The 12,434-nt window shown below is 46.5% G+C and overlaps 1 protein-coding gene across 2 annotated transcripts in view; it reads right to left on the bottom strand.

The window, feature by feature from the left end:
* COLEC11 (collectin subfamily member 11) overlaps positions 1-1,329 on the bottom strand; it is a 51,374-nt gene extending 50,045 nt beyond the window's left edge. Inside the window, exon 1 of one of the 2 annotated variants that reach the window (XM_073022753.1) lies at positions 782-1,329. In XM_073022753.1, coding sequence (XP_072878854.1) covers positions 782-854 — 73 coding nt within the window. In that variant the 5' untranslated portion in view covers positions 855-1,329. The remainder of the gene's footprint in view (positions 1-781) is intronic. The other variant, XM_073022752.1, reaches the window with a different exon arrangement.
* Positions 1,330-12,434: the final 11,105 nt, after the last annotated feature.

Below are 12,434 nucleotides of genomic sequence, written 5' to 3'. Positions count from 1 at the left end.
TGAAAGATTGGGGCAGTGCTCTGCCTACCACAGGCAAAGTGTTTCCCATCAAATCAAAATTCCGGCTACCCACATGCGATGGCTTTAAACGTTCATCTTTACACTGAGAACGGCCGCATCACCTTAGCTCTAAAAAGACAGCCAGTTCCTAGTGCAAGGCATCCAGGCAGGAGGCGGCTGCCCTAGGGAACTTTCCTCCTTTCCAATTTTGGAGACAAGATGACCCCACCTGGTTTTACACGACCCCATCTGAACTCAAAGTCCCTCCCTTGAAAGTTGCCACCCCAAGGCCCACCTTTCCCCCACCTCTCTGATCCCCGTTCCTGAGCCCAACACAGAGCCACTGGTCCCTGGGAGCAGTGGTGGCTGCTGTCCCCTGACCCCTCAGGCGCTGCTCAGGCTCAGCAACAATCCTCAGGTTGTGCGACCAGGTACTGAACTGAGGTTTGGAATTAGCAAAGACTGTTTCGCCCTCTGGGCCTTGGGCTCTGAAATCTGCCACCCAAGAGGGTGACTCCATCTTCCGGTAACTGTCATGGGTCTGAACCCATCTCATCAACAGGCTCCACGAATTTCCCCAGGAACGAATCCAACGTTGGAACTCTGGTGCCAGATTTACTGAGACTCAATCTTTTTTTGCCTGGATCTAGGGACAGATTCCCATCCTCCTCGCTCAGCCGGAGCCCACGTGGCGCCCCGTTTGGAACCCTGCCTGCCTCCCCTCTCCACTGTCTTCGCCCCCGTCAAACCCTCAGCTGCAGCCCCGGGCAGCGTCTCCTACCTGAGCACGCGTTGGGCGAAGGGGGCGTCCTGCCCGTCGCTGGCCCGCGAGGACACTGCTCCAGGCGCCTCATGGCTGCTATTTAGAGAGGCGGCCGCGGTCTCAGGCGCAGGGAGAAGCCTCGGCCTGGGCCATCAGACAGCCCAGCAAATCAGGCCGCCCGGCCGGCCGCAGCCTTATCTCGGGCCGCTTCCTGTCTGCGCTGCGCGCCCCGTCCCGCAGGGTGGCCTGGGGAGTGTGGGAACGCCGGCAGCGCCAGGAGCTCCCAGGCCGGCTTCGCGGCGGGCGCAGGACCCTCCTGGAGATGCCCCTGCTGACTCTCCAACCCAGACACCCCAATCTTGTTTCTTTTTTGGCTTTCTGTTCTTTCTTTTCGTGTTTTGAAAAAATAAGCATGACTCCTGTAGACATTCAGAAGAGCATGAAGAGGACGGACGCTCATCACCTGGCACCAATCAGACAGAAACCAGCGCAGCTGACTGAGCTCCTGCCTCTGTTCACAGGGGATTTCGCTTCAGAAGGCAGTAAGAGCTTGACCACGGCCTGTGGAGACCTGGCCGCACCTGAGTCCGGAAACTCTCTCCACGCATTTAAGTTTCATTTAAAGGCAAGTTTCATTTAAAGGCAAGTTTCGTTTAATGCCAGAAACAAATCTTAGTGAGGGGCTGGATAGATCCAGCTTCTGTGCAGCCTTAATCTTGCACGTTTTGGGGGATAGAGGAACCTTATTTAAGAAAAAGATACATATAAAATTACAATCATAGGAAGCTAGGTTCAAAGGTGAATATTTATTTAGACTGAAAACTCATAAAAATGTAAAAACAGACAAATTCCACACAAATAATAAAATTCAGGAAAAATAATGGATTATTTAAAATGTATGATTAAAGTTATACATAAATTTGACAACTTAGACAAAATGAACCACTTCATGAAAACACAAACTACAACATGCTCAACATGAAACAGGTAATTCAATAGCCCTATACCAAGGGAGGAAATTGAACTTGCAATTTAAACACTCCCCAGAAAGACATTTCAGGGCCAGATGGTTTCACAGGAGAGTCTATAAAACGTTTAAGAAAAATTAACACCAATTCTACACATCCTGTTCCAGAAAATAGAAGAGGAGGGAATATTTACCAATTCATTTTATAAAGTTGATTATTACCCTGATACCAAAACCAGACAAAGACAGAACAAAAAAACTGTAGACCAATAACCCTCATGAATATAGATGAGAAAATCCTTAATAAAATATTAACAAACAGAATTCAGTAATATAGAAAAAAATTTATCACCTATGACCAAATGGGGTTTCATCCAGGAACATGAGGCTATGTCAATAGTCAAAGCTCCTTTGATAAAAACCCATTAACAAGCTAACAAAGAAAATCACACGAATATGTCAGTTGATGCGGAAACAGCATTTGGCACAAACCAACACCTGTCATGACAAAAACTCTCAGAAAAGTAGGTGCAGGGGACCTTCCTCAACTCGATAACGATCAGCTTTTAAAGGCAAAGCCACAGCTAACATCATACCTCATGGGCAAAAATGGAATGTTTCCCTCCTGAGATTAAGACAAGGCAAGGGTGTCCACTCTCACCTCTTACTCAGTGCAGTGCTAAAGTTCTAGGCACACCAGCAGGGCACAAAAAGGAAATAAACAGCGTGTAGATTCGAAAAATAAAATAACACTGTCCCTTGTTACAGACGACATGGTTGTCTCCTTAGAAAATCCAAGAGTCTACAGAAAAGAGCTCCTGGAAACTATTAAATCAGTGCAACAGGTGACAGGATACAAGGCAATATTTAAAAAACCAAGTAGGCCAGACGTGGTGGCTCACACCTGTAATCCCAGCACTTTGGGAGGCCGAGTGGGCAGATCCCCTGAGGTCAGGAGTTCGAGACCACCCTGGCCAACAAGGCAAAACCCCGTCTCTACTAAAAATACAAAAATCAGCCAGGCATGGTGGCACATGCCTGCAATCCCAGCTACTCGGGAGGCTGAGGCAGGAGAATCGCTTGACTCCAGGAGGCAGAGGTTGCAGTGGGTTGAGGTCACGCCATTCCACTCCAGCCTGGGTGACAGAGTGAGACTCTGTCTCAAAACAAATAATAAAAATAAAAATAAACAATGAAAAATCAAGCAGATTTCTACAAAATAGCAATGAATTCATAGACACCAAAATTCAAAATAATATCATTTACAATTGCTTTAAAAAAATACTTAGGCGTAAATCTAACAAAACATACATAGAACTTACATGCTGAAAACTACAAAATGCTGCTGAAAACCTCAAAAAAGATCTGAATAAATAGAGAAACACATCATCTTTATAGATTAGGAGACTCACCCAAGCATGGTGGCTCATGCCTGTAATCTCAGCACTTTGCGGGGCTGAAGTGGGAGGATCACTTGAGTCCAGGAGTTCAAGACCAGCTCGGGCAACATGGTGAAACCCTGTCTCTAACAAAAACAATACAAAAATCAGCCAGGCATAGTGGCATGGTCCCAGCTACTCAGGAGGCTGAGGTGGGAGGATCACTTGAGCCCAGGAGATGGATGTTGCAGTTAGCTGAGAGAGCACCACTGCACTCCAGCCTAGGTGACAGAGTGGGACCCTGTTTCAAAAATAATAAAATAAAAATTAAAAAGTACAGATTAGGAGACTCAACAGAGTAAAAATGTCGATTCTCCCCCAAGTTAATACACAGTACGAGCTTAACACAATTTCTATCAAAATCCTAACAATAATTTTTGTAGATATAGACAAGGCTATTCTAAAATGTTTATGAAAAGAGAAAGGAACTTGAATAGCTAAAATGATTTTGAAAAACAATAAAGTAGGAGGAATCGATCTACCCAATTCTAAGACACTATACAATGGAACAGAACAGAGAGCCCGGTACTAGGTCTACACCAATACATTCAACTGCTTTCTCACAAAAGTACAAAAGCGATTCAGTGGAGGGAAGACAGCGGGTGCCATGAACGGTCCAGAGCAACTGGACGTCCATAGGCAAAAATGATGAACCCCAATATAAGCCCCACACCTCATACAAAAACTATCTCAAAATAGTTCATGGGCTTCAATGTAAAATGTAAACTTACAAAACTTTTAGAAAAAAACACAGAAGAAAAATCTTCAGGATCTAAGGCTAGGCAAATCATTCTTTGATATTCTAACATCAAAGTACAATCTATAAAAGCAATAACTGATCAATGGAACTTCACCAAAATTAAAACCCTTTGCTCTACAAATGACACCGTGAAGAAGATGCAAAGACAAGCTACACGATGGGAGGAGGCGTCTGTCAGCCACAAATCCAGCAAAGGAGAGTGTCGGGAATACAGAAAGAACTCTCGAAACTTAACAGGAAAATAACAAACTGCCCAAGTAGAAAATGGGCAAAAACAGTTTGTGTCCTTTGTAGGGACATGGATGCAGCTGGAAACCATCATTCTTAGCAAACTATCACAAGAACAGAAAACCAAACACCGCATGTTCTCACTCATAGGTGGGAACTGAACAATGAGATCACTTGGACTCGGGAAGGGGAACATCACACACCGGGGCCTATCATGGGGAGGGGGGAGGGGGGAGGGGGGAGGGATTGCACTGGGAGTTATACCTGATGTAAATGACGAGTTGATGGGTGCTGACGAGTTGATGGGTGCAGCACACCAACATGGCACAAGTATACATATGTAACAAACCTGCACGTTATGCACATGTACCCTAGAACTTAAAGTATAATAATAAAAAAAAATTAAAAAAAAAAAAAAGAAAATGGGCAAAAACATGAAAAGACATTTCACCAAAGAGGATACACAGTCGGCAAATAAGCACATGAAAAGATGTGCAACGCCATTAGCCATTAGAGAAATGCAAACAAGGCCGGGCGCGGTGGCTCAAGCCTGTAATCCCAGCACTTTGGGAGGCCGAGACGGGTGGATCACGAGGTCAGGAGATCGAGACCATCCTGGCTAACACGATGAAACCCCGTCTCTACTAAAAAATACAAAAAACTAGCCGGGCGATGTGGTGGACGCCTGTAGTCCCAGCTACTCGGGAGGCTGAGGCGGGAGAATGGCGTGAACCCGGGAGGCGGAGCTTGCAGTGAGCTGAGATCCGGCCACTGCACTCCAGCCTGGGCGACAGAGCGAGACTCCGTCTCAAAAAAAAAAAAAAAAAAAGAGAAATGCAAACAAAACCCACAGTGAACTATCACTACATGTCTATCAAGGTGGCTAAAACAAAATCCCAACACCAAATGCTGGCATGAGGGGAAACGGGGCAATTTGAAATGGTGCAGCCAGCTGGGCGCGGTGACTCAGGCCTGTGCTCCCAGCACTCTGGGAGGCCGAGGCGGGCGGATCACGAGGTCAAGAGATCGAGATCATCCTGGCCAACATGGTGAAGCCCCATCTCTACTAAAAATAAAAAATTAGCCAGGCGTGGTGGCGCATGCCTATAGTCCCAGCTACTCTGGAGGCTGAGGCAGGAGAATCGCTTAAGCCCAGGAGGCGGAGGTTGCAGCAAGCTGAGATCACACCACTGCACTCCAACCTGGATGACAGAACGAGACTCAGTCTCAAGAAAGAAAGGAAGAAAAGAAAAGAAAAGAAAGAAAAGAAAAGAAAAGAAAAGAAAAGAAAAGAAAAGAAAAGAAAAGAAAAGAAAAGAAAAGAAAAGAAAAGAGTGCAGCCACACTGGAAAAGTCCAGGAGAGCCTCAGAAAACTAAACATACAACCACACTACCACCCAGGCACTGCACTCCAGGAATTATTCCAGAGAAGTGGAAAGCTGTGTTCACACGCACCAGGGCTGTCCAGTCTTTTGGCTTCCCCTGGCCATATTGGAAGAAGAATTGCCTTGGACCACACATAAAATACACTAACAATAGCTGATGAGCAAAAAAAAAAAAAGCAAAAAAATCTCACGATGTCTTAAGAAAGCTTACGAATTTGTGTAGGGTCACATTCAAGCCATCCTGGGCCACATGCAGCACCCAGGCTGCGGGTTGGACAAGCTTGCTGTACACCAAGGTTTATAGCAACTTTATTTGTAATATCCCAAAACAGGAATCAGCCTGGACATCCTTCACCAGGTGAATGGTTAAACAGACTGTGGCACATGCCTGCCATGGAAGGCGACCCAGTCACAAAGAGGAACCCACCATCGACCCACGCAGCACCTTGTAGGAACTAGGGACTCTACTCACTGAAAAATACCATCCCAAAAGGCTCCTTACTGTATGATTGTCTTTATACAACACTCTTGAGATGGCCAAACTACAGAAACTAAGAACAGACCCACGGTTGCCAGGGATTCAGGAGGAAGTAGGGCAGAGGGAAGGGGGTGCTATAGGAGGGCACCGTGCGGGGTCCCCGTGGTGACTGCAGCGAGGCACATCCCTGTATCTGGCTGGGAGATTGTCCTGCAGTTTCACAAGATGCTGTCCTTGGGGAAATTAAGTACACAGCATCTCTGTTACAACTGCATGTGAATCTATAATTATCTCTAGATGTTAATAAAAGTTTAGTTTGTAAAAAGCTGCCTGATAGCCCTTATGTTTTTGGGGTTTTTTTGTTTTTGTTTTTGAGATGGAGTCTCGCTCTGTTGCCGAGGCTGGAGTGCAGTGGTGTGATCTCAGCTCACTGCAAGCTCCACCTCCTGGGTTCAAGCGATTCTCCTGCCTCAGCCTCCCAAGTTGTTGGGACTACAGGCGCCCACTACCACGCCCAGCTAATTTTTTGTATTTTAGTAGAGACGAGGTTTCACCGTGTTAGCCAGGATGGTCTCGATCTCCTGACCTCATGATCCACCCACCCTGGCCTCCCAAAGTGCTGGGAGTACAGGTGTGAGCCACTGTGCCCGGCTAATTTTTTGTATTTTAGTAGAGACAAGCCCTTATGTTTCTATATTACTTGGCTATATATTCCTTCATTGCCTGCTCCCATGAACACAAATATCTATAGAAAGAACAGAAGATGACTCGGTGTTTGCTCTATCTTACATGATTATTTAAATGTCTTATTATTGGTAGCTTCAAAACAGTTTACTTCAGCTCCACAAGCCTTTATCAGTAATGTCATGAACATTTTTTGGATAGTTGTCAAGGCTGGGGAAACCTCTATGAGTTTTCTTTCATATACTAGGTGTCTGATATCAGGCATTTCAACGTTTGGGTTTTGGTTTGTTTTGTGCCAAGTAATCCTAGTCCTTGAAATGACCACACCACTGACCAATTTGTAGCTCATGACCTCCTCCTACACCGTGAACCACTGACTATATCCAGGTGAAATCCAAAATAATATAACCCCAACTCAACTTCAGTTTGCTGTCCCCACCCCTCGGGCTCAGGGGCATTTGACAATGTGCAGAAGACATTTTTAGTTGTTACAACAGGGGAGACGGTACTGGCTTCTAGTGGGAGAGGCCAGGGCTGCTGCTAAACATCCTACAATGCATGGGATGGCCCCACAGCACAGAGCGCTCCAGCCCCAAAAGCTAACAGTGCCGAGGTGGGGAAACCCTCAGCGGGATCCAAAGATGCCTGGGCCGTGTCGGCACCACTCAGCAGGAAGCTGTGACAGAGGAACCAGATAGCGGTCTTCACTCATTGTGCTTAATATTTTATTTGTGCTAATTTTATAAAAATAGATGACCACAGAACTCAATGCTAAGGCCTCTCCAGCCGGATCTTTATTGGCCTCATGGTGACTCTGCCTCTGTTGTCTGAAGTGGGGTGCGGGGCACAGTGTGCCCAGGCCAGGCCCCCTCTGCCTGTGCAGGACGCAAACGGGTGAAGAGAACGGAACCGTGTGTAGAACCTAGTGCCAGCTAGGATCATTCACGACCACTCACTAATGGAGGCCTCACAGCTACCCTCAGAGCAAGGAGTTATCACCCCCATTTCAGAGTTCACGAATGAGAGACCTTGCCCAAGATTGCAGTTCACAAAGAACGTGCCAGTCAGAGTCTGGGCCCCTCGCACTAAAGCTGCACTTGTCACCGGGCAAGTCAGCAAGGTCCACGTGGAACCCCCCAAGACCCAACTGCCTGGCTTCTGTTTCACAGCTGACGTGGGTGTTTTCCATTTGTTTCTGTGTTCCTGAAATGTTAAGGACTTTAAAAAAATATATGCCAATAAGCTGATAATTACTCTCAGTTACATAAATAAGTGATGATTTAACTTCCCATTTTGAGTACACTACATGGGAAGTGGGGTTAGACTCTGAACCGTGTTCACACCTGCATTGGGAACAGAAGGGCCAGGAGGCCTTCCCCCTCCTCCTTTTTCCTCTCCTCCCGGCAGCTTTTTCATGAGAGCGTTTAAGTCGTGGCTGCTGGGAAGAGCCTTTTGCCTCGTAAACCCTGACCTTCTCAGGGGGCCAGGACAGGACTCTGGCGCAAATCCCAAATTGTATTTACATTTCTCAGAGATAACTCAGAAATCTGGACAGCAGGACAGCAGGAGCCGGATGAAAACCCAGCTTGTCTCTGGATGGGAATTCTCACTGGGGTCACACAGTGCGTGTGCCAAATCTCTGGGACGTTGTCCACGAGGACATTAACGGCAGCCACCTCTCCCGTCCTTGTGTTCCCTGACACAGCGGAGCCCCGCTGGCCTCCCGCCTCAGCAGTGTGGGGCTGGGCCTCCATCTTCTCCCCGGCGCTTGTCTCTCCCCGTGCCACTCCGGGGCTGTCCGGGAGCACAGGGTGAGATCGGGAGCACAGGCGTGAGATTTGGATCATAGGCGTGAGATCCGGAGCACAGACATCAGATCGGGAGCACAGGCGTGAGATCCGGAGCACAGGCGTGAGATCCAGAGCACAGACGTCAGATCGGGAGCGCAGGTGTGAGATCCGGAGCACAGGCGTGAGATTTGGATCATAGGCGTGAGATCAAGAGCACAGACATGAGATCGGGAGCACAGGCGTGAGATCGGGAGCACGGACGTCAGATCGGGAGCACAGGCGTGAGATCCGGAGCACAGGCGTGAGATCCGGAGCACAGACATGAGATCGGGAGCACAGGCGTGAGATCGGGAGCACAGACATGAGATCGGGAGCACAGGCGTGAGATCTGGAGCACAGGCATGAGATTTGGATCATAGGCATGAGATCAGGAGCACAGACATGAGATCGGGAGCACAGGCGTGAGATCGGGAGCACAGACATGAGATCGGGAGCACAGGCGTGAGATTCGGAGCACAGGCATGAGATCCGGAGCACAGGCGTGAGATCGGGAGCACAGGCATGAGATCTGGAGCACAGGTGTGAGATCAGGAGCACACGCTTGAGATCCGGATCACAGGCGTGAGATCTGGAGCACAGCTGCGAGATCGGGAGCACAGGCGTGAGATCCGGATCACAGGTGTGAGATCGGGAGCACAGGTGTGAGATCCGGAGCACAGGCATGAGATTCGGATCACAGGCGTGAGATCGGGAGCACAGGCATGAGATTTGGATCATAGGCGTGAGATCGGGAGCACAGACATGAGATCGGGAGCACAGGCGTGAGATCCGGAGCACAGGCATGAGATTCGGATCACAGGCGTGAGATCGGCAGCACAGGCGTGAGATCCGGATAACAGCCTCCCTGCCTGGGCGCGTGAGGGCAGGGCCCCACCACTGTATCCTCTGAGACTATTAGGGAGTCAGCTATCAGAGGTCTCAAACTTGAACCTGCATCAGAATCAACCGGAAAACTTAAAACACATGGCTGGGCCCCATCCTAAAGCTGCCGATGCCATACGCTGCTGGTGGTACCTCAGTGTTCTCGTTTCCAACATTTCCCAAGCATGGGGAACCACTGCCTACCTCCCAGGGTCCCTGTAAGGATCTGAGTGAGTCCCTTCAAGAGTCTGCCCCGGTACCTGACCCACATGGACCAACATTCAGTGAATACACAGGAGCTGTTCTGGAGTCCCCAGACACCATCCTACCCACCCCCAACTGTCTGCCACACTAGACGCTCCTGTTCCTGCACAGGCCTTAAAACTGAAAATCAAGTTAACCCCGGGCCAGGCATGCTGGCTTATGCCTGTAATTTCAGCACTTTGGGAAGCCAAGGAGGGAGGCTCACTTGAGCCCAGGAGTTCAAAATCAGCCTGGGCAACCTAGCAAGACCCCCATCTTTACCAAAAAAAATTTTTTTTTTAATTAGCTGGGTGTGCGCCTGTAGTACCAGCTACTCAAGAGGCTGAGGCAGGAGGATCCCTTGAGCCGGGGAGTTTGAGGCTGCACTGAGCCATGATCGCACCTCTGCACTCCAGCCTGGGTGACAGAGCAAGACTCTTGTCTTAAAAAAATAAAATCTGTAACTGGTTTGGTTTTCAAGCACAAGAAAACACATTCATTCATCTTTACTAAGTGCCAAATACTCTGAGAACTTGTCTGTATTTGCGGATTCTTTAAACTTATTATTACTTAGTCAGTGACTTTCAGAATTAGAGGGACCCTCAGACTCAGCTAGCCCAGGCTAACCCTTTCATTTCCCAGTGGGAAACGTGAGGTCCAGGGAGGAAGGATGCAGCTCATCTTCAGGCCACAACCAAACACAGGGAGTGACTCCTCACCCACCACATCAAACTCCCCAAGAGCTTTAGGCGAAGACTTAGCCATGTCAGGTTACGACGTGGTCAGTGCTGCTTTCAGGGTCCCTGAGTGGAACGGTCAGGTACTGTCACAAGCTTGCAGTGTGCCAGAGAACACAGTTGGGAATAAAACTGGCAGAATGGTAAGGGAGTTCTGTCAGATAATGATCTAAAAGTTGAGTAAGGAGTGATTTACTCTACTTTCAAGAGGAAGCTTAGACCATTTTAGATGCAATTAACAGCACACTAACTTTAACGGTGGCCTCATTAAGTGTGTTATTACAGAGCACAGCCCTGATTTTATCTGTATAGCATTTTGAGTAAAATGTGATTGCTAGAGACATTCAGACTAAACTTCATTACAGTCACTCACCCACTGTTGCTGCTATGGATTATAGTAAGAAAATTCAGTGGAGTTAAAGCATTTCCAACAGCTCATCTAGCAGTAACAGGAATCTTAGGAACCAGCCCCATCTCACCATTGAAATGTCTCCTTCACTAGGCTGTAGTTGCATTGTCCTGCTATACATTTTAATAAATATCAAGTCTAATACCCGCTTTACGGATCTAGTATCATCTCAGTGCCTGAAAACATTCAAGATGCTGTACTAAAGAACTGTGTGACTGTATACCTTCACTGGTTCCTTTACTATGTCGTATGAATCACAAAGGCTGGACTAATGTAACTAGAAGGGAAAAGGATTTTTTAAAACCACCATTACTTCCCATAGCAAATGCATACACATGCCTGCAGGCTTACTATCTAATCGTTGTTCAACACAATCATGAAAAAGTTTGTATTTACCTTTCAAAAATATTCTATATATTTAAGCTGTCTTGACAAAAAAAGATATACTTAAGCTTTCTTGACAAAGTTTACAGATGAAAATTGTGCGTGTTTAGCACACTAGGCCCCAAACTCTTCTATTGTGCACCCCAACTAAAACTTTTGAGTACCTCCAATGTGTAGTTAATACAGAGTGCACCACAGTACTAATAGGGTATGTATGTTATAAAAACACATAAGTTTTAAATGAGTAACAATAGGAATGATATCTAAGTCTTTTTGTTCACCAAGGTATTAATTTTAGCGAAAGCAATGATTGTTATACTTTGCCATAACAATTTAAAATCTAGTTTTAAGTTTGGCACTTGATTTTAATAATTATCACAGCTAAAAGGTTCTTAAGTGGTATGTTTAGAATTTGCTTCAAAAATCTCCAGCAAATAAAGGGTGAGAATAGATGAAACAAGATTAGTAACATATCAGTACCTGCTCAAGCTGGGTGATAGGACAGAGCCCCACTACTGATTCTGTTATACTTTTGAGTATGACAGAAAACTTCCACTACGAGGGTTTTTTTTTTTTTAAGACCCCTTACAAAGATAGATGCAGACAGAAGCATCTGAACAGTCCCCCAATCTTTGGCTGTGCTTCCTATCTAGCAATTGTGAAGTTTTTGCTGAAAAATCGACCAAAATTTTCCATCTTTCTTGGTATTCTGGTCCTTTGTTCTTGCCAAGTAATTAGAAGGGATTATTAACAAATAGATTCAAAGCCAACTGAGACTCTTCCTAAGCATCTTAAATAGGTAAGGATATTCTGAGTTTTTATGTTACTGATACCTTACAGGTCAATGTAACTTTCACCTAAAATGGAAGCATTTCCCAATGGACATCTGAAAACAAGCTCATTCCTTACACTGATTTCAAAACACAATTGTTTTCTCACATAAAGTTTCCTCTTTTCCTGGAGATGGTTTTTTAATGTCTACTAGGTATGCTACTGAGAGCCACTGGCATTAGAGGAAAATCAAGAAATTCAAAAAAAATTTTTTTTTTTTTATATGAAGTCTCGCTCCTATCACCCAGGCTGGAGTGCAGTGGCGACACCTTGGCTCACTGCAAACTCCATCTCCTGGGCTCAAGCAATTCTCCTCAGCCTCCCGAGTAATTTTTGAATTTTTAATAGGGACGGGGTTTTCCCATGTTGGCCAGGCTGGTCTCAAACTCCTGACCTCAGGTGATCCGCCCGCCT

The sequence above is a fragment of the Chlorocebus sabaeus genome, chromosome 14, assembly GCF_047675955.1.
Source record: "Chlorocebus sabaeus isolate Y175 chromosome 14, mChlSab1.0.hap1, whole genome shotgun sequence".
NCBI lineage: Eukaryota > Metazoa > Chordata > Mammalia > Primates > Cercopithecidae > Chlorocebus > Chlorocebus sabaeus.
This window is presented reverse-complemented; position numbering and strand designations above follow the sequence as displayed.